At 36.3% G+C, this 23,094-nt stretch overlaps 1 protein-coding gene and 1 long non-coding RNA gene across 5 annotated transcripts in view; one reads left to right on the forward strand and one right to left on the reverse strand.

Annotated features, from left to right (window-relative positions):
* The window catches only part of ZFY (zinc finger protein Y-linked), a 50,244-nt gene that overhangs the window by 12,835 nt on the left and 14,315 nt on the right, over nucleotides 1-23,094 (forward strand). For 3 of the 4 annotated variants that reach the window (XM_054545411.2, XM_063721480.1, XM_054545408.2), the window contains 2 exons: nucleotides 8,885-8,973; nucleotides 16,016-16,588. In XM_054545411.2, coding sequence (XP_054401386.1) covers nucleotides 8,913-8,973; nucleotides 16,016-16,588 — 634 coding nt within the window. In that variant the 5' untranslated portion in view covers nucleotides 8,885-8,912. The remainder of the gene's footprint in view (nucleotides 1-8,884; nucleotides 8,974-16,015; nucleotides 16,589-23,094) is intronic. The other variant, XM_063721481.1, reaches the window with a different exon arrangement.
* LOC129053382 (uncharacterized) overlaps nucleotides 21,804-23,094 on the reverse strand; it is a 32,312-nt gene continuing 31,021 nt past the window's right edge. The window contains exon 3 of the long non-coding RNA XR_008518267.1: nucleotides 21,804-21,914. This is a non-coding gene — a long non-coding RNA (uncharacterized LOC129053382). The remainder of the gene's footprint in view (nucleotides 21,915-23,094) is intronic.

The following is a 23,094-nucleotide window of genomic DNA, read 5'->3' on the forward strand; positions in this document are numbered from 1 at the left end:
GAATATTTTTTTGACATTCGATTTATTGAAAGCTTCTTTCATGGTGATATGTCTTTGGCTTTTCTTGAGTATGTTCTTGTTGCTTATATAGAATTTTTAATGTCCTAGAAATATGTGTATAAATAGGATATAAATATTTATAGTTTTATCTTATGACTTATAAAACATGTATAATTCTGTCAGTTTGCTTCTTTTTTTCTGATAAACTTTTTACATTTTGCCATTTTTCCTTGCCAAATAGGAATTTGATTATATTTTTTAAGCAATTTTTTTGTTGATGCTTTTTGTGCGTATCTTTTGTTCCCTTTTGCTTGAGTTTATTATGCCTTTTTTTTTTTTCAGTTTTCTGTGTGTGCATATGTAGGAGGCTTAGCACATTTGTATTTAATTTCACTTTTTACAGTATATGCAATTAAAGCCGTTCCTCTCCCCGCACCTCTTTTGACTCATTTCACTCTGTTGCCCAGGCTGGAGTGGAGTAGTACGATGTCAGCTTACTGCAACCTGTGCCTCCAGGTCCAAGCAATTCTTGTGCCTGAGCTTCCCAAGTAGTTGCGTGCCATCACACCTGGCTAATTTTTTTTGTGTTTTTAGTAGAGATGAAGTTTAATCTTATTGGCCGGGACCATGTTGGCCAGGCTGGTCTTGAATGCCTGACTTCAAGTGATCCTCCCACCTTAGCTTCCCAAAGTGCTGGGATTAGAGGCATGAGCCACTGCACTCGGCCTCTATAGATATTTTACTTGTTACCCCTGAATTATATAAGTTTTTCCCTGTGTTTTCAAATGTATGTATTTATTTATTGGGCTGTATTGTTAGGTGCCTGTGTTTAGGACTATTACATATTATGTCACTAATTTTTTTTTTAACATTAAGACATGATGTATTTCAACACTGATGATGATTCTTGTCTTAAAATGTGTTTTGGCTAATTTCTGTCTTTTTTGTTTGTTAATATGCCTTTTAAAAAAATCTTTTTCTACTTCATAAAAATTATATAATTTTTTAAAAACTAAAGAGTATGTAATGATTTTAATTTTAATCTCCTATTAACAAAGCCATTCAAGGAGGATTTTTTTTTTTTTAAGAGATGGGATCTCACTATGTTGCCCAGGCTGGTCTTGAACTCCTGGGCTCAAGCAATCCAACCACCTTGGCTTCCCAAAGGGCTGGAATTATAGACATGGGCCACCCTGGCTGGCCACAAGGAGGATTTTAAACATAACGCATTGAGTATCATTTCCAGGTGTGTTTAATCTCTTACTTAGGAAATCTTTTTAAATCTCTTTCCATTGTATTTTATGTTATCTGTTTGCCAATATATCATATGAGTTCCCATCTCTTTTCTGGCTTTTTATTGTACTGAATGATTTTATCTCACCATCTTCTTAAACAACAGCTTATAAATAAATTGTTTCTACTTATGTCTTTTCAGTTATTTTGTTTTAATGTTAAACCCAGTTTTAATGTTAAACCCAGTTACTTGATTTCAGGCAGTAGAAAGATAATCAGTGTGTTTATTTTCTATTTAAACTTCTACTTGAAGATAGGGTTTGGTGGCCAGAAAAAAAAGGGAAGTTCAAAATTAGCTTTATCATAAAAAGATTGGTTGAGTGGAGTAGCAGATAAGAAAAAAAAAGATGAATTTTTAAGATAAATAGGATATATTAAATTAAAAATATTTGGCTCCCGCCTGTTATTCCCAGCATTTTGGGAGGCTGAGACAGGTGGATCACCTGAGGTCAGGAGTTTGAAACCACCCTGGCCAAACATGCTGAAACCCCGTCTCTACTAATAAAATAAAAATAAAAAAAAAAAGTAGCTGGGCTTGGTGGTGGGCACCTGTAATCCCAGCTACTTGGGAGGCTGAGGCAAGAGAATTGTTTGGAACCTGGGGAGTGGAGGTTGCAGTGAGCCGAGATTGCGCCCGCGCCAGTGCACTCCAGCCTGGGCAAAAACGGTGAGACTCCGTCTCAAAAAAAAAAAAAAAAAAAAAAAGAGGAAAGCTAAATAGAAGTTAAAAGCATTACAGTGATATCAAAGAAATGTGTATAACACGCCATATTAATGTTTTCTGAGTATTTTGATATGGAAGAAAGTTGGACTATGGAAAATCAGGAGAAAAGTTTTATAATATGGTGCAAAGTAGCTTGAGATTTTATTTCGATAGATGAAATAAAAATTACGAATTTGTTTCATCTTTCAAAAATCAGATTTAATTGTAATCCTGTGTACTAATTATTTGAATGAACAGAATGAATTAAATGGTGGATTTAGTTTTGGCTGACAGAATTGTGTGATAGTACAGTAATGGTATTTTCATTGAAATGCATTGCATGATAATAAAGAAAATATATTCAAGGGCTTTGTCAGTTTTCTAAGAGCTGTTGCAGGTCTTGATATTCACATAATTCTCCTTTGGAAAGAAAGAACTTCCGAGCTTACAGTTGTGTTTTTCTTTCTACAGTTATAATTTGTTTCTACAGTTATGAAGGGAGATCTATATTTAAGCCAATGGCCATGACTGTGATTGAACATTTTTTTTTCACTTTCACCAGTTTTTTATACATATATTGTAGGATTTACATTTTTCATCTTACAACATAATTGCTTTGTAATTACTTTGTATTGTCGTCATGTTGCTGTATTTGCCATTCAGACTGATGAACAAAGACAATGTGTTGAGTGGGAAAAAGTTACAGTTTATAAAGGGAGGAGTGTTTGCATTTTTTAGTTGAGTAATCTCCAGTTTTTCTTATTCACCTGTCTTGTTAAACTATTACTTATTTTTAAACATACAATGTAGACATTTAAAGGATGAGATTTTAAAACATGTAAAAACAAAAGTTTTGATTTTTGTCTTTTTACATCCATTCCCTAAATGTGTGCAAGTAGTACTTTAGAGACTAGTAACGTGCTAAATATGTTCATTCTTAGGACTTTTGTTTTCCTCTCCAACCATAAAACTCTTGAGACTAAGATAATGAATTTTCAGATAACTTAAAGTAGACTAAATGAAGATATTGTGAAACAACTGAAACTAGAGAATAGGGAATTAAAAGATTAAAAAATAAGTAGTTGAAATTTATATGAGGAGTAAAATGGAATGAAGTCCCAGATTATGATACAGATTATTGAGACAAACAATAGACTTGGTGGTTTGACACCATAAATGAAAGATCTTCTTTTGCCACAGTGTGTCATTGAGCAGGCTTCTTAGCATTTTAAGCTTCAATTTCCTTAATTGGAAAATAGGGTTGGTCATATCTACTAGTTATGGTGAATTAAATAGACGGTTTATACAAAGAGCTTAACAGATTTTTGCATCTAACAAATTATGCCACCCTTTGAAAATGGGTGAAGTTAAAATAAAAACAAACATGGATACAAGTTAAAAAGACTAACATTTGACTTTTATTTCTGACTTTATTAAAGAAGCCTATAGCAGGCTAACATCCAATGCTTTGAAGTAAATGTAATGAAACAATCTATCTTTCTCATAAATTCATATATTAAATCTAAGAGGACCTAAATTAAAGAATAGATGTGGAGTAGAAAAGTTAATATTTTAAAGATGCTATTTCTTTTCAGATTGATCAGTATAGACTGATGCAGTTCCAATCAAAATCTGATTGGGTTGCTTAAAAAATTTAAATATATGACAGATAAATAGAAATATAACAATAGATCACATAACAATATAAACACACATAACATTACATTAGTGAGATGAAACTTGATAGAGAGATGTATGAAATGCACAAGCAGACTTTCCAGAAAAAAACACATTGGATATAAATGTTTATTTTTTTTCAGTAAGGGGATTAGAAGTTATTATTATTTTTTCATTTTTTGAGGCAGGGTCTTAAAAAGCTTCATAGCTTACTGCAAGCTCAGACTCCTAGGCTCAAGCAGTCCTCTCTCCTCATTCTTCTTGATGGCTGGGACTACAGGGGTGTGCTCCCACACCCAACTATTTTTTTTTTTTTTTTTTTTTTTTTTAGTAGAGAAAGAGTTTCACTCTATTGCCTGAGCTGGTATTGAACTCCTGGCCCCAAGCAATCCTCTTGCCTTTGCTGTTTCAAGTGTGAGCCACCATGCACAGTCACTTTTTTTTTTTCCTTTTTTTGAGACAGTCTAGTTCTGTTGCCTAGGCTAGAGTACAGTGACAAGATTATAGCTCAGTTCAGCCTCAAACTCCTGGGCTTAAGCAGTTCTCCCACCTCAACCCTCCAGATAACTGACTACAGGCACCCACTGTCATGATTGGCTAATTTTTGTATTTTTTGTAAAGATGGGGTTTCACCATGTTGGACAGGCTCGTTTTAAATTCCTGGGTTCAGGCATTCCACTTGTCTTAGCCTCCCAGACTGCTAGGATTACTGGGGTGAGCCACGGCACCCAACCTGGCCAAAAAATTAAAATCTGTGATGCTTATTAGTTTTTGGGAAATAGTTACTCTCACGTTACTTGTGAAAGCTAATAAATTTTTAAGAGCCTTTATCGAGATTATTTTAGCAATATTGCTAGCTGTGATGGCTTACATTTATAATCCCAGCACTTTGGAGGCAGAGGCAGGCAGTTACCTTGAGGCCAGGATTGGAAGACCAGCTTGGTCAGTCTACTGAGACCCTCATGTCTACAAAAAAAAAAATAGCCAGGTAAGTGCCTGTAGTCTCAGCTACTCTGGAGACTGAGATGAGAGGATCGCTTGAGCGTGGGAGGTTGAGGCGGTAGTGAGTCATGATCACACCACTGCACTCCATCCTGGGTGACAGAGCAAGACCCTGTCTCAAAAAAAACCCAAAAAAACCCATATATGTATACACATACACACACACACACGCTTATACATACACACACACATGCTTATACATACACACACACACACGTATAAATATGTTTGTAGAATGCTTTTCTACTTTACATTGGTTTATTTCTCCTTTTTTGGTTTACTAGCTATTAGTTGTTTTCTCATCTTCATACCACTGTAGCTAGGACTGAAGGCATGCACCACCACATCTGGCTAATTTTGCAGTTTTTTATAGAGACAGTGTCTTGCTCTGTCACCCAGGCTGGAGTGCAGTGATGTAATCATAGCTCACTGTCATGGCTACATGACCTCTTAGGCTCAAATGATCCTCCCCTGCCTCAGCTTCCCAAGTAGCTGGGACCACAGGTGCACCACGACATCCAGCTAATTTTTAAATTTTTTTGTAGAGAAGGGATCCAACTACTTGCCTAGACTTGTCTAGAACTCCTGGGCTCCAGTGATCCCCCTTCCATGGTCTCTCAGAATGTTGGGATTACAGGATTAAGCCACCACACCTGGCCTAAAATATTTTTCAGAGTGGATCCTCTGGATCATTCCGCTTATTTGTCTTCCAATTCAGCTGATCTCTAAGCTTGGTTCTTACTACAAAGGCATGGGAAATTACTGTTAAATCATGGGAACTTATCTTTCACCTTTACTTATCAAAATTGTGATATTATTACCATTAAGAGCATGGTTTTGTTCTGGTTGTAGGAAGAAATTGGCAGTTGTAACCCAAGAAAGCTTACTAATGTAAAGGTGTGGTCATCTTTACAGTGAAGTGCAAAAAAACCTCTTTTGCCTTTGTCAGTTTTTGCCATGATAAAATAGGAAAATAATCAGTCAAATGTGTTGTTGAAGAATGATTGCTCACTGTAGTGAAGATTGGATTGGTGGGCAGCCCTTATCATAGGCTCAAGTACATAGTAGGGATATGTATATGACATAAAATTATACCTAACCCCCTTTCATTCAAGATTTTGAGTTTGTAGCTGTTGTGCTGAATAGAGTCCTAGAATGTAGCAGTTAGTGGTTGGTTTCTCACTTGTTTGAGCTCTTTTCTCCTCTTTATTGCCTGTTTCAGAATGATTAAACCAGAATTTAGCTATCTGTGGCACAGATGTCTGGTTACATAAATGAGACACTAGCACTATGTCCTTAGGTCACTGATAGCGACATTTTTCTGCATTTATAAATATTTGTAAATATTAGCAGTTATTGACCCTGCTAATGACAGTTGACTAGGTATAGCTCCACTTTTTCAAGACCTCACCTCCTAGAAAATTCTAGGATGTTGAGTGCCAGGGTAAAAACATAAAGATTGTTTGAAGAATGACATGCTGTCCAGCTAGGTTGCAAAGTTGAGTAATAACAGTAAATAAGTCATGTGGTAGCTTGGGTTAATAATGTGGAGGTCACTGAATATTGGAGAACTGCTTCTTAGTACGGGAGTGATCAAAGCAGTGCTTCGAGAAGATTCATCTGGCTACAGATTGTAGGAATCCCTTGTTAGTTGGCGTTACGAGACTCACTTCTTATAATAGGTTTCCTAGTCATTTGTTTTGAAAGTGTTACAAAGGCCATTTCAGAAGCTATTTTCATTTCTAAGGATCAGAAAATAGGAAGCTTAGAGTGGTTGGTGATGGTGGGAATACAAGCAGGGCAAACATGAGAAATTGTGGAGAACAAATTGACAAGATCTGAGAAACCAACTGTCAGGGAAGGAGGAAAAGGCCATAGTGATTGTGCCAGGAGAAATCTGGGTTTTAATTTTTGAAGATGTTCAGTAAACGGTCTGATGGAAATGTTAGGTCCTTCTGAGTGTGTGGATTTTGGGGATCATCTTCATTAAAAACTGTGGAAATAAATGAGAAGGTAGTAGAGAGGAAAGCTGAATGCGAAACCTTGGGCAAGACTATAGTAGCCATCAATTAAGAAGGTGAGAAGAGAACTAGGATGTCATATAAAGAAAGAGGAAGGAGGGAGTTTCAAAATTAAAGGAACTGATCATCTATCGGACTCTAACAGACAGGCTAAGGAAGATGAATACCTGAAACAGGAAAGTTATTCTACAAGATGATCTTTTTTTTTTTTTTTGAGATGGAGTCTCGCTCTGTTGCCCAGGCTGGAGTGCGGTGGCGCGATCTTGGCTCAGTGCAAGCTCCGTCTCCCAGGTTCATGCCATTCTCCTGCCTCAGCCTTCGAGTAGCTGGGACTACAGATGCCCATCACAACGCCCAGCTAATTTTTTGTATTTTTAGTAGAGACAGGGTTTCACTGTGTTAGCCCAGATGGTCTCGATCTCCTGACCTTGTGATGCACCCGCCCCAGCCTCCTAAAGTGCTGGGATTACAGGCATGAGCCACCATGCCCGGCCCACAAGTTGATCTTTTATTAGAACTAATGAAATTGCTGTTTTTAGGAAAATTGGAAGGTCACTTCAATAATCCAACAAATCACATTTATTGCATCATTAATTGCCTTAATTTCATGTGGTTTTCTTTAATTATGCAGAGAAGATTAGTTTGCATTTATAATTTTATAATTAGATTTTTTTAAGAGGGGAAAAATTAATAAAGGCAGAGATTGTTTGGGTAGAGGGAGCAGTGACAGCTTATTTAGAGCAGGTGCCTTTTTTTCTTTTTTTGTGGTTGACAAAATATTAGTGTAGTCATCATGGCCTTTTTATTTGAAGCAGTTTGAATGTCATAAAACACACTTTCTCTAAATTGAGTAGATCTGTCTCAGAGGTGACACTTTGGAAATCCATTTGTTTCTGACTTGCATATTGCCTTAATTGTCATATAGTTTAATATTTGAAAATTGACACACATAAGTGACCATAACATGTGCTAAAAATAGAGTAAGGAGCTGGACATAGTGGCATGTGCTATTAGTCCTAGCTGTTTGGGAGGCTGAAGTAAGAGGATTACTTGAGCCTAGGAGTTGGAGGCTGCAGTAAGCTATGATCACACCACCGCACTCCAGTCTGGGTGACAGGGTGAGACACTGGCTCTAAGGTGAGAGAATGTGGAGGGCTTTTAAGCTACACAGAAATCTGGAGAGTGCTTATAATTATTAGGAATTTTGAGTTTTTTACTGTTTTGTTAATTTACTGTAGAAAGACTGGAGACTATATTAAATATAGAGATGTGATACAGTCTTGCAGCAAAAACCTACAGAATGTGTTAAAGTTGAGACTTAAAGAATCATGGGGGCCAGACACGGTAACATTCCTGTAATCCCAGCACTTTGTGAGGCTGAGGTGGGAGGATTGCTCAAGCTCAGGAGTTTGATACCAGCCTGGGCAACATAGTTAGACCTTGTCTATACAAAAAAAAATTTAAAAATTAGCCAGGTTTGGTGGCACACGCTTGTAGTCCCAACTAGTTGGGCTGAGGGGTGAGCGTTGCTTGAGCCTGGGAAGTTGAGGCTGCAATGAACTGTGCCACTTACAGTTTAGCCTGTATGACAGAGCCAGAGACCCTGTTTACAAAAAAAAAAAAAAAAAAATCATGGGGGTTACTGATAGAAGGCAAGAGGGAGTCATCAGGTGTGTAAGAAATGTTCTGTATCTTAATATAAATAATGCAAATGCCAGTTAACACTTATGTACTTAGTATAAATAATGCAAATTCCAGTTAACACTTATGTAAAAATTTGTCATGCGAAATACTTAAGCATTGTGAATTTTATGTAAGATGATAATTGAACTTTTAAAAAAATCTAAAAAAGCCAGGTATGGTGGCCTGTAGTCCCACCCACTCAGTAGGCTGAGAGAGGAAGAATTACTTGATCCCTGGAATACCAAGCTAGTGTGAGGAACATAGCAAGACCCAGTATCTTTAAAAAACAAAAAGCCAGAAACACTGTCGATCTGTTTGATTTGATCTACCTGCCCTTTCCTGTCTTGTTGCAGCCCATGTATCACTGGAAATCAATTTGTTCCCTTTAATTTTACATAGATAGGTTATTGAAAAATAATTTGAGCATTTCAGAAATGTGAATATCATGACATTTTAATATGTGATATAAAAATTAATGTTTGGTATACTTTATTCCCTGGTTTAGGAGCTGTGACTAATGAGAATTAAAGGCCATGGATGAAGATGAATTTGAATTGCAGCCACAAGAGCCAAACTCATTTTTTGATGGAATAGGTATTACTATTTCTTGGGTTGTTTCACTTCCCATCTGCTGGATTTTGAATTACTTAACAAAATTGCAGAATCTGATGTTAATTCGTATTTAAGTACTTAGGTCCATACTTAGGTCCTGTCAGAATCTCATAGCCAACTCATAATCTTGATAGTTAAGCCATCAATATCAAAATATTACTGTTACCCTTCAGTTACTCCAATTTTTCCAATTATACAACTAAATCCTGCTAGTTCTTCCTTTGAAATGTTTTCTGTTTGTGCTAGTTTCCTATTTTTCCATTGATAAATTTCAGCAAATTTACTAATCTAAAACAGGACAAATTTATCTCAGAGTTCTATAGGTCAGAAATGTGGCTCAACTGAATTCTGTGTGTAGAATTATACAAGGTTAAAATTAAGATGTTGGCCAGGTGTGGTGGCTCACATCTGTAATTTCATTGCTTTGGAAGGCTCAATTGTGAGGATTGCTTGAGATCAGGAATTGGAGACCATCCTGGGTGGTGGGCAACACAATGGAAACCTGTGTCTACAGAAAAAAAATTTTTTTTAAATTAGCTGAGCATGGTGGTGCATACCTCTAGTTCTAGCTGCTCTGGAGGCTGAGGTAGGAGGATTACTTGACCAGAAGTTAAAGGCTGTGGTGAGCTATAATGGCACAGCTGTACCCTAGCCTGGGTAACAGAACAAGACAGTGTCTCAAAAAAAAAAAATAAATAAATAAAAATAATAATCAAGCTGTCTGCAGGGCTGGAGGCTCTTGACTTCCAAGAATATCCATACTTTTAGCCAAATTTAGTTTCTTTTTGTTGTACAATGGAGATACTGTTGTTCCCTACAGTTCATCGTCCAGGGCCATTTTTTGCTTCCAGAGCCTGCCCACTTTTCTTCTTATGCTTTGCATGGTGGTTTCCTGAAGCAACAGTGAGTGGAGTCCATCTTATGCTTTTAATCTTTCTGATCTTCCCTTCCATCACATACATCTTCTTGAATCTAGCCAGAAAACTATTCAGTTTAAGAGCTCACATGATTAGATTTGATGCACTGGGTAATCCAAGATAATTGCCCAATTTTAAGTTCATAATCTTAATTATACTTGAAAAATTTCTTTTGCCGTATCATGTAACATATTTTGAAGATTTACAAGGATTAGGGTATGGACATTTTTGTGGGACCATTCTCCCTGCCACCATCTGCACCCTGGTTCTCAAATATGTCTCTGGCAAATGTAAAATAACATCCACCCTCTCTTAAGGTTCCCAGTCCAAAAAAAAAAAAAAATCTCTGAAAAAAGATTTCTGAGCTGAAATTAATCAGCTCAGAAGCCCTAAGTAACATTTAAATCAGATGCTTATAATTCTGTGGGTATCAGTCATTAAGTGCAACTACTGGGACACAATTCCTCTTTATCTGCTTCCCACGTACAGTGGTAGGACAGTTTGGGATATTCTGGTTCAAACAGGGTGACATGAAAGGTAAGAAAGAAATTTGTCTAAAGAAATTTTGAAATGCAGCTGAACAAACTCCCATTAGGTTTCAAGACCTGGGAATAATCCTTTTTGGCCTGTGGCTCCACCCTTTGAGTCTTCCTTGCTATTTTCTTCAAAGATAGCAGGTATTTACAGCTGAATAGTTTTATTTCCTGCTTCCTGCCTCTGCAATTCTGGCAATCCAATGGTCTTCATTATATTAATTCTGTGTCCCTTTCAGTTTAAGCTAGCAGTGCTTCTTTTGAAAAAAATTTTGTGTATGTCATGGGGATTTATTGTATTAGGCAAGAGGCTAATATATTTTTTTTCTGAGATTATCCTATGTCTGTTTTTGACTTCTGCTAAAATGGTTGAAGTCCAATATCCTTAGATTTCTTAGAAGTGCTGGGTATGTGTAAGTCACACTTTTACTTGCTTGAAAAAGACTTAATTCTCTGTCCTTTTGATCTTTGCCTTTTCTTTCCCTCCACTTCCTTTCCTTTTTCCTTTTTACCTTGCCTTACCTTACTTTACTTTACCTTACCTTACCTTTCCTTACCCCTTGCCTTTTCTTTTCCTTTCTTCTTTCTTTTTCTTTCACCTTGGCCTTTCCCTTTCTTTCCTTTTTCCTTAACTTTTACTTTTCTTGTTTAATGATCAGGTGCCTGAGGGATCTGTTATTTTTTCTGAGGTTTCATGGAATAGTTGAGAATCACATACTGTTTTTTTCTCTCTCTCTAAATCAGCAGTCCCCACCCTTTTGAGTACCAGGGACTGGTTTCATGGAAGACAATTTTTCCAGGGACCTGGGAGTAGTGGGGTTTGGGGGATAGTTACTAGATGAATCAAGCGCATTACATTTATTACGCATTTTATTTATATTATTATTATGTGTAATATATAATGAAACAATTATACAGTTCACCATAATTTAGAATCAGTGGGAGCCCTGAGCTTGTTTTCCTGAAACTATACCATCCCATCTGGGGGTGATGGGAGACAGTGACAGATCATCAGGCATTAGATTCTTATAAGGAACATGCAACCTAGATCCCTCACATGTGCAGTTTACAGTACGGTTTGCATTCCTATGAGAATGTAATGTTGCTTCTGACCTGACAGGAGGCGAGAGCTCAGGTAGTGATGCTGGTGATGGGAAGTGGCTGTAAATACAGATGAGGCTTTGCTCTGACAAGGAATCTCCTTAATTTAACCTCCCCTTTCACCCCCCGAGATGGACAGAAAACTTCTCATTTTGTCATGTTTTGCTATCTTTTTGTTTAATAAATCTTCCAACTATTCATTTTTCTCACTGAATTTTACTCTAAGCAATAAGTAGAAACAAGACCACTTGTCCAACACTTTGCTGAAATCTTCTGAGCTAAAGAGTTCATTTTTACAAGTTGTTTTTTCCACATAACCGAGGGAGACAATTTTGCTAAGTGGTCTGTGAAGTTGTGCTTTCCACATAACCCAGGGAGACAATTTTGCTAAGTGGTCTGTGTTTCTATGTAACAAAGTTCTTCCTTCCTTCAGTTAGAAACTCACTTTTAAGCCCTTACAAGCAGTGTTACAAAACTCTAGATTTCTACTAGCAGTCATACATGACTTAGGTATTCTCTGAGTCCATGTAGGATTTCTCTGCCTTGATCCCTTCTCCCTCTGGATTCTCATTGGCAGAGTTGTTACTGGTTTTTGTTGTTGTTTTTGAGATAGGCTCTCACTGTGTCACCAGGGCTGAAGGGCAGTGACATGATTGTGGCTCCTCACTGCAGCCTCAACCTCCTGGGCTCAAGTGATCCACCCACCTCAGCCTACTGGGTAGCTGGAACTACAGGCACACACCACCATGCCTGGGGAATTTTTTTTGATAGAGATGAGGTTTTGCTGTGCTGCTCAGGCTGATCTTGAATTCCTGAGCTCAGGCCATACTCCCACCTCAGCCTCCCAAAGTGTTGCGATTACAGGCATGAGCCACTGTGCCTGGCCTGTTATTTTTAACATTCATGTTTTTACTTATTGGTTTATTTAAGGAAATCTAGGCTTTTTTCCACTCAACAGAATCTAAGCTTTTCATTCTCTAAAAAAAAATTTTTTTTTTTTCGTTTTCCTAAGAGCTAGAATTTCTCTTTATTCTTGTAAGAAATTTTACTGCCTGCACCTATCCAACTGCAAAGCCACTTTACATTTTTAGGTATTTGTATAAGCAGCTCTCCACTTCTCAACACCAAAATCTGAAATTATTTCTGTTACTGCAAAGAAAATTACCACAAACTCAGCAGTTCAAAACAAATTTGATTGTCTCACAGTTTCTGTAGGTCAGAATTCTATCATGGTATGGCTAGTTTCATAAGGTATGGCCAGAGTTTTGTTCCTTTCTGGTGAATCCAGTTTCGTTGTTCTCTGCATGCATCCAATTTGAGGTTATTCAGGTCATTGGTTGAATGCAGTTCCTTGTAGCTGTAGGACTGAAGTCCCCATTTCTGTGCTGGTTGTGAGCTAACAGGCTAGTCTTTGCTCCTTTTGACAAAATCTGTGTTGTTTCTCATGCTTTCCATGTGGCCGCTGTAGGCAAGGCTAATTCGATCCCTCTCATACGTAAAATCTCTCCAATTTCTGATTCTGCTTCAATTTTCCAACTCCAGACATAAAAAGCCCTCTGCTTTAAGTTTATCTGAGCAGATGGGGCTTAACAAATTATCCTTAAAGTTCATGACCTTAATTTTACCTGCACTGCCCGTGTGGTGTAAGTCATAACATAATATATTCGTATGTTCCAGTGATTAGAGAATGAAAATCTTGAGGATTTGCTTGGGTGGGGGATATGGTGGGGTGTAGATTGTCTGGGGTGCTGAGAGAAGTCTGCTTATGACACTGCTTTTTCTTCATGCTAGTTCCTACCATATAGGCCCTATTATCTCATTCTTAACTGATAATATTAAGACTGTTTTCTCACTCTTGGTTTCTTTCTTTCACCTACCACAGTGGTAGAATATTCAATCCCGAAAAACATGTGGATCATACCTTTCCATTGCCCAGGAAATAAAGTATAAATCCCAGGTCCTCTGGAATTGATCCTGTTCTAAGTTTTGTAACCCTTTCACATATTCACAAAAGGAGCCTCTATATCAGGCAGATGCATCCTTACCTCATTTCCAAAACTGCAAAAAGAAAATTATACCTAAACAAGAGGGGTAAAAAAGTATTCTTAATTTCAGATTGCTCATGGTTCTAAATACATAATACTATAATTAAACTAGATTTTATTTTTCTGTTTCATACTGTTGTAAGTTAAAATTTTAATGATTTTATTAAGTGAATTTTAAATGAACATTGCCATATATTAGCAGTAGTAATTAACTTTACCAAGAGATGTAAGGAATTTTAAATATACCTTCTAAATTTTGTGTGTGTGCGTATATTTGCTAAGCAATTTAGGATGTTCTTTTGACTCACCATTAGGTACTTTCAGGTTGTTAATGGTAAATGCAAACCTATAATTCATTCTTTCTCTGGAACATAGTGAAATATAATCATTTTGGGAGGCCACAGCAAGAGGGTTGCTTGTAGCCAGGTTTTTAACACCAGTCTGCACCACCCTTTCAAATTTTTTGTTTGAAAGAGAGAGACTAAGTTCTTAGGGAAAAACTCAGTATTTTTTAGTGTAATGTTGCCACAATCAAACCTGACTCAGGGCTAAATGGTAGATTGAAGGGCTGTTGCATTTCAGCCTTGATTGTTAACACTTGAAATGGTATTTTTTTTTAATTTGAGGAAGTCATGTAATCTGCCCAAGCTTCCATTTTCATATGCATAATAATAATGAAACGTCTGATTACATTTTTTTCAGGACACTAATCATGCATTCACATTTGGTCACTATGGTCCTGTGAGGTGCGCATGACAGATACTACAGACCTCATTTTACTGTTGAGGAAACTGAACTCAGAGGTTAGATGACTTGGTCCAGGGTCACAAAACTAATAAGTATCTACACTTTGCTCTCTGATTTAGACCATTATAACCAGTGCCATTGCCACTAAATGCTATCAAATTTATATCTGTGCAATGGGGATTACACTGTTCTATTGTTGTCTATTATTATGAACACAGAAGACAAGTGAGTAGAAAACATTTTGTAGAAGATGTATAGAAATAAAAGCAAACATTCTTTCAACATATAATTTAAGTAGGTTTTAACTACCTTAAAGACTTCCTGCAACATCTATTGTTGCTTCGCCCTTGGTGATCATTTTTGTTGAAGAAAATTTTTGTTTATTTGAGGGCATTGCCACAGGTACACAAGCATTGAGTTGTGCACCCACTTGGACTCAGCTTACTCTGAGTTACAATCAGAAACACTAATCAGATAAATAGGTTTTTTTTCTTTTTCTTTTCTTTTTTTTTTTTAATATAATCCAGTGAGGTAGTGGGAGTGGAGAAGGAAAAAGAGAAATCTTAACTGCTTGTGATACGTGAATAGCTTTTAATTTGTCATCCGTATTTCCTTTTCTCTATGCACTAGTAGCCATAATGCCTGATTTGTTTCATATTAGGTTATATTTTTGTTAAAGATATGTGAATTCTCTTCCTATTTGTGGTGTTCATTTAGAATAATATTTACTGAGCATGATGTGCTGTGCAAGTTGTGTGATCTTGGTTAAGTCATTTGATCTCAGTGGGATTTAACTGGCTCTCACCCTTCTACCTTCATTGCTTAACTGCACCCAGCACTAGAAAATGCTTTTATATATTCTGAGGAAGTACCTTGGGATTTGGGGTTAGTGGGAACAGGAGGAGGATAGATGGAGGTGGAATACCCTGGCAAAATTGAGGCAGGCCCCACTCCAACCACCCCCACCCTTCACCACCCAGCCCAGCGGCACTTTTATTCATTTTATCTATCCATAGAAATCTCTAAACCTAATGTCTTTCCTTTCTTTATTCCTCTTTTAATTTCTACCCTGATTCTTTTGTCTTAGATTCAAAGAATGACTTTCTAATTACCAAAGTTATAGTGGATATTGATGGGATATTGCACCAGAACAAAGTGGGAAGATTATAAGGGCTGAAAGAGAAAAAAGGAAGGGTGAAAAAGAAATATGTAGGTATAATGAAAAAAAGAAAAGTAATGTGTTAAGAAAGGAGATGATGAAAGAAGGAAGAGAAATGAATGAAACACGTAACGAAGAAACAGTATATTTGTTTTCTGAATTTGTTGCTTAACTTATATAAAAATCTCAAGATTTTATTTTAGTGGGATGAGAAATTTTTTATCTTGATGTTTTAAAAGCATTTCATGAATAGTTTTTTTCTATCATTGCCCCAGGGTTTTTTTTTTTTATTTTTCTGTTATTTCTTATTAGTTGATTAGGGTTGAGTAAAATAAGTTTTCATCTTAAAAATTTCTGTTTGTAAAGTGAATCAAAAATGGATTCATTCTCTATTTATTTATTGTCTCAATGTTTGAAGAACACCAAGGACATAGTCTGTTTTCCCAGAAGTAATTAAATAAAAACTATATTTAGTCATATATACTTACCTGAGATTTGTCATTTTAATTTTTATTTTTTAAGGAGCTGATGCTACACACATGGATGGTGATCAGATTGTTGTGGAAGTACAAGAAGCAGTTTTTGTTTCTAATATTGTGGATTCAGACATAACTGTGCATGACTTTGTTCCTGATGACCCAGACTCAGTTGTAATCCAAGATGTTATTGAAGATGTTGTCATAGAGGAGGATGTTCAGTGCTCAGATATCTTAGAAGAGGCAGATGTATCTGAAAATGTCATCATTCCTGAGCAAGTGCTGGACTCAGATGTAACTGAAGAAGTTTCTTTACCACACTGCACAGTCCCAGATGATGTTTTAGCTTCTGACATTACTTCAACCTCAATGTCTGTGCCAGAACATGTTTTAACGAGTGAATCCATGCATGTGTGTGACATTGGACATGTTGAACATGTGGTACATGATAGTGTAGTGGAAGCAGAAATCATTACTGATCCTCTGACCAGTGACATAGTTTCAGAAGAAGTATTGGTAGCAGACTGTGCCCCTGAAGCAATCATAGATGCCAGCGGGATCTCAGTGGACCAGCAAGATAATGACAAAGCCAACTGTGAGGACTACCTAATGATTTCGTGTAAGTCATGGGGTACAGTGATTTTAAGCAATGTTTTTGAAACCTGTATTTTCTAACATAAATAATGGTGAAATTTTATTGAGTTTAACTTCTGTAAAGTTAAAGTAGAAATCATAAACTTACATGCATTGTTGCTTAGTTTGCATCCCAGAAGATAAACCATAATTAAGTGACATGGTACAGAAGAGAGTTATTTCTATATTAGGATAGAATAGAAAGATGGGGAGAATAAGAAATGAAAATAACAGAATTGAGTCTTATGAAATCATACAAAGTATGATTGGTCTGTTACTCACCTTCAGATTTATCCCTGAGACTTGTAATCAGTTTTTTAAAGTCTTTTTATTATGTCATTTCACTTTCCCCTTTTTTTTCTACCTTATTGTCCCTTTTCCCCTTAAAGTAATGATTTTTTTGTTGTTGTTTAATTCATTATTGGCTTTGGAGTTAAATCTAGTGAATTCCCTGAAATACAATGGTCTCACCAAGACCATCAACAATTAATTTATTTAGGTTTCAAATTGATTTCAAATTTTACATCGTACTAGTTTTATGTTCTGCTCACTAATCCTCATGGGATGCTGGCTTTCTTGATTGTGTTTATAACTTTGTCAACCAGAACATGATTGGACATACTTTTGCTTATGGAGCAGCTTCTATAGTCATTCTGTTACTAGAATCCCTGACTATGTGTCTCTTATGTTTTTAACTTCAATATCTAGGTATATTTTCTACGTTAATATGGTGACAACTTACAGAATCATTGTGTCATTTACCTGCTGATTTAAATAATTTAGTTATCCTAATTGACCAGTTCATTACTACGGTCTTTGGAATGAAGTTTTATAGTGTAGATTTAATTTAGAGCATTCCCATTAATATTAAATACCACCTACACTCCTCTTCTGTGTCTTTGAGCATAGCACAGCAAAAGAGTTGTGCAGGCATTTTTGTGGGCACAGGGGTAGTAGGCATTTACCTCTTATATGATCAAGTATACCATTGTGGCCTAGTTTTCTGTTAATGATAATTTTCTACCTCCCTCTGAACCTGCTTAATGATTTTAAAGAGCCTCATTCAACTGATTTAATAAACATTTATTTCTGTGTGTAAAAACTTATTCTATGAAGTGTTTAAATATTTAAGATTAATAATTTACAGTTTTTGACCTGCAGTTTATAACCTGGTGTGCCAAAAAAAGGGGGAGTAAAGTGGTGTTTAGCTCTTTGAAAATGTAATAATAAATATTTTTATATGCTGAATTTATCTAGCTATTTCACTTTTTTTTTTTTTTTTTTTTTTTGCTAGCTCTTGTTTCTTCCAGAAAAAATATCTCCTCTAATGCTGCATTTGCAATTAAAAATCCTGTAGGGCTGGGGGTAAGGGGACATATTTAGGGTTGACAGGTTTTTCATAAAGTGTATAAAGGAAGTATGGTCTGATTTTATATTAATATAGAGAATACTGAGATGCTGTCATTGACAGTAAGCTTTAATGCTTTCCATAATGTCATGAGAGATGGTAATATCTTTTAAATTCTTTAATATAGTTATTTAATACATAGATTAAAGGTTTTAAAACATTAAGTATGCTTTACAATTAAAAATATGTTACTGAATTTAAGAGCTTATTAATTTTTATGTCTTTAGTGGCAGGTTTTTTCTCCTCTGAAAATCTCATTCTCATTTAAAATGATGAGAGAGTCCTCTATGGTATCACAGTAGTATATCTGCACAAAAGTGCTCACTGTTACACCCTAAGTGCTATTGAGATCAACATGACTCTTTATATACTCTTTACAGTATAGGTGTTACCATTGGCTTTTAAGTTGATTATATCATCCTTAAGGACAGGTCCCCCTCAAACCTGTGCATATTTGGTATAAAATATTTGTTGAGTGAACATTTAATGTGAACTTTATAGCTGAACATTTGTGCGTATCATGTCTCATCCAAAGGGCATCTAGTTAGCTGTTTTAGCAATCTACCTGGTGTTTCTAATAAATTATGACTTTGGTCATAGTGAACATTCAGTAAAAATGTTCAGTGATTAAATGAATAAATGAAGCCCAATCCTCATATCTAAAGCAGAAGGCCTATGGATCAATACAGTTTGATGATTTGTTTAATGATTCTAGTGGCTATTAGAGCAGAAGAGGGCTGGTAAAATAGTTGTTTATTGTAATTATTTTATATTTTTTTATATACACATTGCATATATTAATTTTGCTTATCCTTCTGTTCTATAACTCATTATTAGACATATATATCTAAAAATATATATATGTATTTTAAGCTACCTACTAGTTTTGCTTTGTTTTGTAAAACCATTTGGCAAAATGGTACCAAATGCAAGAATTTTAAAAATGTATATCTACAAGGGATGATTTCTGAAAAGTGAATAAAGATATTTTAGGGAGATAGGTTGTTTTAAGTTTTGTTAAGTTTCTGAAACAGGTGTTTTTTCATAAGACCAAAACTCATGATTTTTATGTAGGAACTCTAAAATGTATTTAGAAAATCTTAAAGCACATGTGCAGTGTTTCAAAGGAGATAAGCTAATCAAAGGAGATAGAAATCAAACTGTTGGAATTTAGGAAAGAAGCTGAACAGAGAAATAACATTATCAAGGTAAAAGAGACTATAAAAGCAGCAATTAAAATAAATGTGGATTAGTATTATATGACTGGAGACCTTCTGATTGGGCTTTAGAAAATTGCCAAAATGAAATGGTGAAAAAACAGACATAAAAATGATTATGGATAAGATTAGTAGACATGAGAAACAGAAGGCAAAACTTACATACAGAAAAGAAGAAAACAATTAATGTGACAGAAAGTTATGGAAGAAAGCTTTCCTGAAATTAAGAATGATTAGAGTGCAGCAATGAAAATGGCAGAGTAAAGAACACTGAAAAACTTCTCTTTTATAAAAATAATGAGAACAATGGTTAAAAAAATTATCAGAGTAACATTTTTCAGCACTCTGAAAACTAAGTGATTGTAGCAATAGAGGGGGGTACTGGATATTGACGAGATTGTGCCCTTTTAATTTGCTCTGTTTACATCCACTTCTCCCAAGCTGTACATAAGCCTTAAAAACTGACATCTGACAAATATAAAAAAAGGAGCAGTCAGGGAAGATATAGCGGCTCATGCCTGTAATCCTAGTGGTTTGGGAGGCTTGGCCAGGAGGATCACTTGGGGCCAGGAGTTTGAGACCATCCTGGTCAACATAGTGAGACCCTCTCTCTATAAAAAAATTAAAAAATGATCTGAGCATGGTAGTATGCACCTGTAGTCCCAATTACTTGAGGCTGAGGTGGGAGGATCCTTTGAACTCAGGAGATCACAATTGCAGTGAGTTATGATTATGCCACTGCATTTCAACCAAGAGTAACACTCTGACTCAAAAAATTTTTTTTCTTTTAAACAGCAGTCTGGCAGTTACTGGAGGAGGAAGAAAGGCCCATTTTCAGATTATTTGACCTGTTGGTGGTGACCGGCAAGACCGACCCTTTTTTTTTTTCTGAGACAGTCTTGCCCTTTTACCCAGGCTGGACCCCAGTGCTGTGATCTCAGCTCACCGCAGCCTCCAACTCCTGGGTTCAAGGATTCTTGTGCCTCAGTCTCCTGAGTAGCTGGGACTACAGGGGCTGTGCCACCACACCCCAGCTAATTTTTTTTTTTTTTTTTTTTTTGGTATAGATGGGGTTTCTCCATGTTGGCCTGTCTGGTCTCTAACTCCTAGCCTCAAGTGATATACCCACCTTGGCCTCCCAAAGTGTTGGAATTACAGGTGTAAGCCACTGCACCCAAGACCTCACTTAGACTATCTTTATTGACTTAGACTCTGAACTGTAGTATGAGCAGCCTTCTCCTTTGGGTTGTTGGTTGAAAATTTGTAGAGACAACTGTTGAACATCAGTGGTTTTTGAGGCGATTGATAACGGTTAGGGCAAACAATAGATACACTAAAGCTTAAAAGGAATGAAAAGTCCAGTAGTGGAATGAAAAGTTCAGAGGGCTTTGAAAGGCTGTGACATATTACTGATAATCTTGAATGTGATAATGCCAGGTCTGTGGCCCTGCTAAGGAAAGGCTTGGCAAGGCCTTAGGCTCACACTTTGGGTAATCTTCAAGGGCTGCTCAAATAAATAAAAGCCAGTGTAGAACTAAAAACAGCCTGAATGAATGTTTCAGCATGCATGTGGAGCCAAAAACTGCTGGTTCTACACATCTCTGTCAAGTCATAAGCTGAGTATGTATTTTATGTAATTAGATAGACTTTTAAATTGCTGCATATGACAACACACACACACTTTATAGGATTAGTTTAGAAAAGTCACATTACTGTTGGTTTACTGAGCAACAGTAACCAATCGTAACACACATTAGGAAAATGAAGAATCTGATTTTCACAGTTGCCAAATTGTATTATTTTAAATGTTCAGTTTTCAGCAACAACAAAAAATGAGACAGGCACAAAAGCAAAAAAAAGCACAGCCTATACGCAAGAAAAAGCACAGCCAACAGAAATTCATTCTAAGGAAGTCCATACACAGTACTTACTAGAGTAGCTTATAAATCAGTTATATTACATTGTTTAAAGGCCTAATTACGAAGTCATGTGTAAAGAAATAAAGGAAAGTAGGAGAATGATGTCTCATTAAGTGGAGAATATCAATAATCAGAAATTAAAAAGAACTAAACAGAATCTCTGGGGTTGAAAATTATGATGACTGAAATGAAGATTTCACCAGATGAACTCAAAAGTAGATTTAAACAGGCAGAAGAAAGAATCAGCAAACTTGTAGGAACTTCAATTAAGATTATCTTGTCTGAGGAGAAAGAAAAAATAATGAAGAAAAATGAATATAGTCTTATATAATCTATGGAACGCCATGAAGTAAGCATACCGACATAACACAGTACCAGAAGTGAGAGGGAAGAAAGAAATTGGCTTAAAGAATAGTTTAACAATAGCTGAAAACTTCACAAATTTGATGAAAAACTGTAATCTTCACTTGTACGAAGTTGCGTGAATTACAAGGGATCCATGTCTAGACACAAGACATTTTATGTTGTCAAAAGACAAATTTTTTAAAGCAGTAAGGTAGAAGTCATTTCTCACATACAAGTTCTCCCTCCTTTCCTCCCTCCCTCCCTTTCTCCTTCCTTCTTTTCCTTCCCTTCTATCTATTCTTTTTTTTTTTTTTTTTTTTTTTTTTTGAGATGGAGTCTTTCTCTGTCGCCTGGGCTGTAATGCAGTGGTATGACTTAGGCTCACAGATTTTGTACAGCCACTGTGACAAAGTTTGGCAATTCCTGGAAAAGTTAAATTTACCTAGGATTACCATATGACCTAGCAACTCTCTTCTGGATATACCCAAGAGAACTGAAAACGTATGTCCACAAAACAGTTTATATATTATACAAATGTTCATAGCATCATTATTCATAGTAGCCAAAGAGTAGCAACAACTTTAATATCTATCAGTTGATGAATTGATAAAATGTGGTGTATCTGTCTAATGAAATGTTATTTGATCATAAAAAGTAATGAAGCACTGATGAATGCCATAGCATGGATGAACTTTGAAAACATTGTGTTAAAGTGCAAGAAGTGGGTGCAGTATCTAGAATAGGTATATTATGTAAAGTCAAAAAGTATATTGTTGCCTACTGTTCGTGGTTAGTGTTGTGTGGAATAGGGAGTAGTAGCTAAATGGTACAGCGATTTCTTGTGAGAGTGATAGAAATTTTCTGCAATTAGAGGTGATGCTTGGACAGCTCTGAATTTGCACAGCTCTCTGAAAACCCACTGGATTGTATGCTTTACATACTATGAAACAGTAACTCATATTATGTGAATTTCCTCTCAGTGCCAAAAAAAATTTGGAATCTTTTAAGGCAATTCATTTTCTGCTAAGAAATTGAGAGACTAATAAAACTTTTTTTTTTTTTGGTGAGATGGAGTCTTACTCCATCACCCAGGCTGGAGTGCAGTGGCTCGATCTTGGCTCACTGTAACCTCCGCCTCCTGGGTTCAAGCAATTATCCTGTCTCAGCCTCGTGAGTAGCTGGGACTACAGGTGCCTGCCACCATGCCTGGCTAATTTTTGTATTTTCAGTAGAGATGGGGTTTCACTTTGTTGGTCAGGCTTGAACTCCTGACGTCAGGTGATCTGCCCGCCTCGGCCTCCCAAAGTGCTGGGATGACAGGCATGAGCCACCACACCCAGTGAAAACTATTAATAATTATCATTATATTAGTGGACTTAAGGATCAAGAATTATATAGTCACCCACATCAAAATACTAAATGCTATACACAGTGCAACAAAGCCTGAAGTTTCTGAGGAAAGTATAGCTTAAGAATTTTATACCCAGACAACTTATTCAAGTCAAAATTTCAGGTAGACATTTTCAAACATCCAGGATTTCAGAAATTTTAGCACCCATGTGTGATGGAGTTGCTGCTTGGTACCGTAAACCAAAAGATGAAT

Source organism: Pongo abelii, chromosome Y, assembly GCF_028885655.2.
Source record: "Pongo abelii isolate AG06213 chromosome Y, NHGRI_mPonAbe1-v2.0_pri, whole genome shotgun sequence".
Taxonomy (NCBI): domain Eukaryota; kingdom Metazoa; phylum Chordata; class Mammalia; order Primates; family Hominidae; genus Pongo; species Pongo abelii.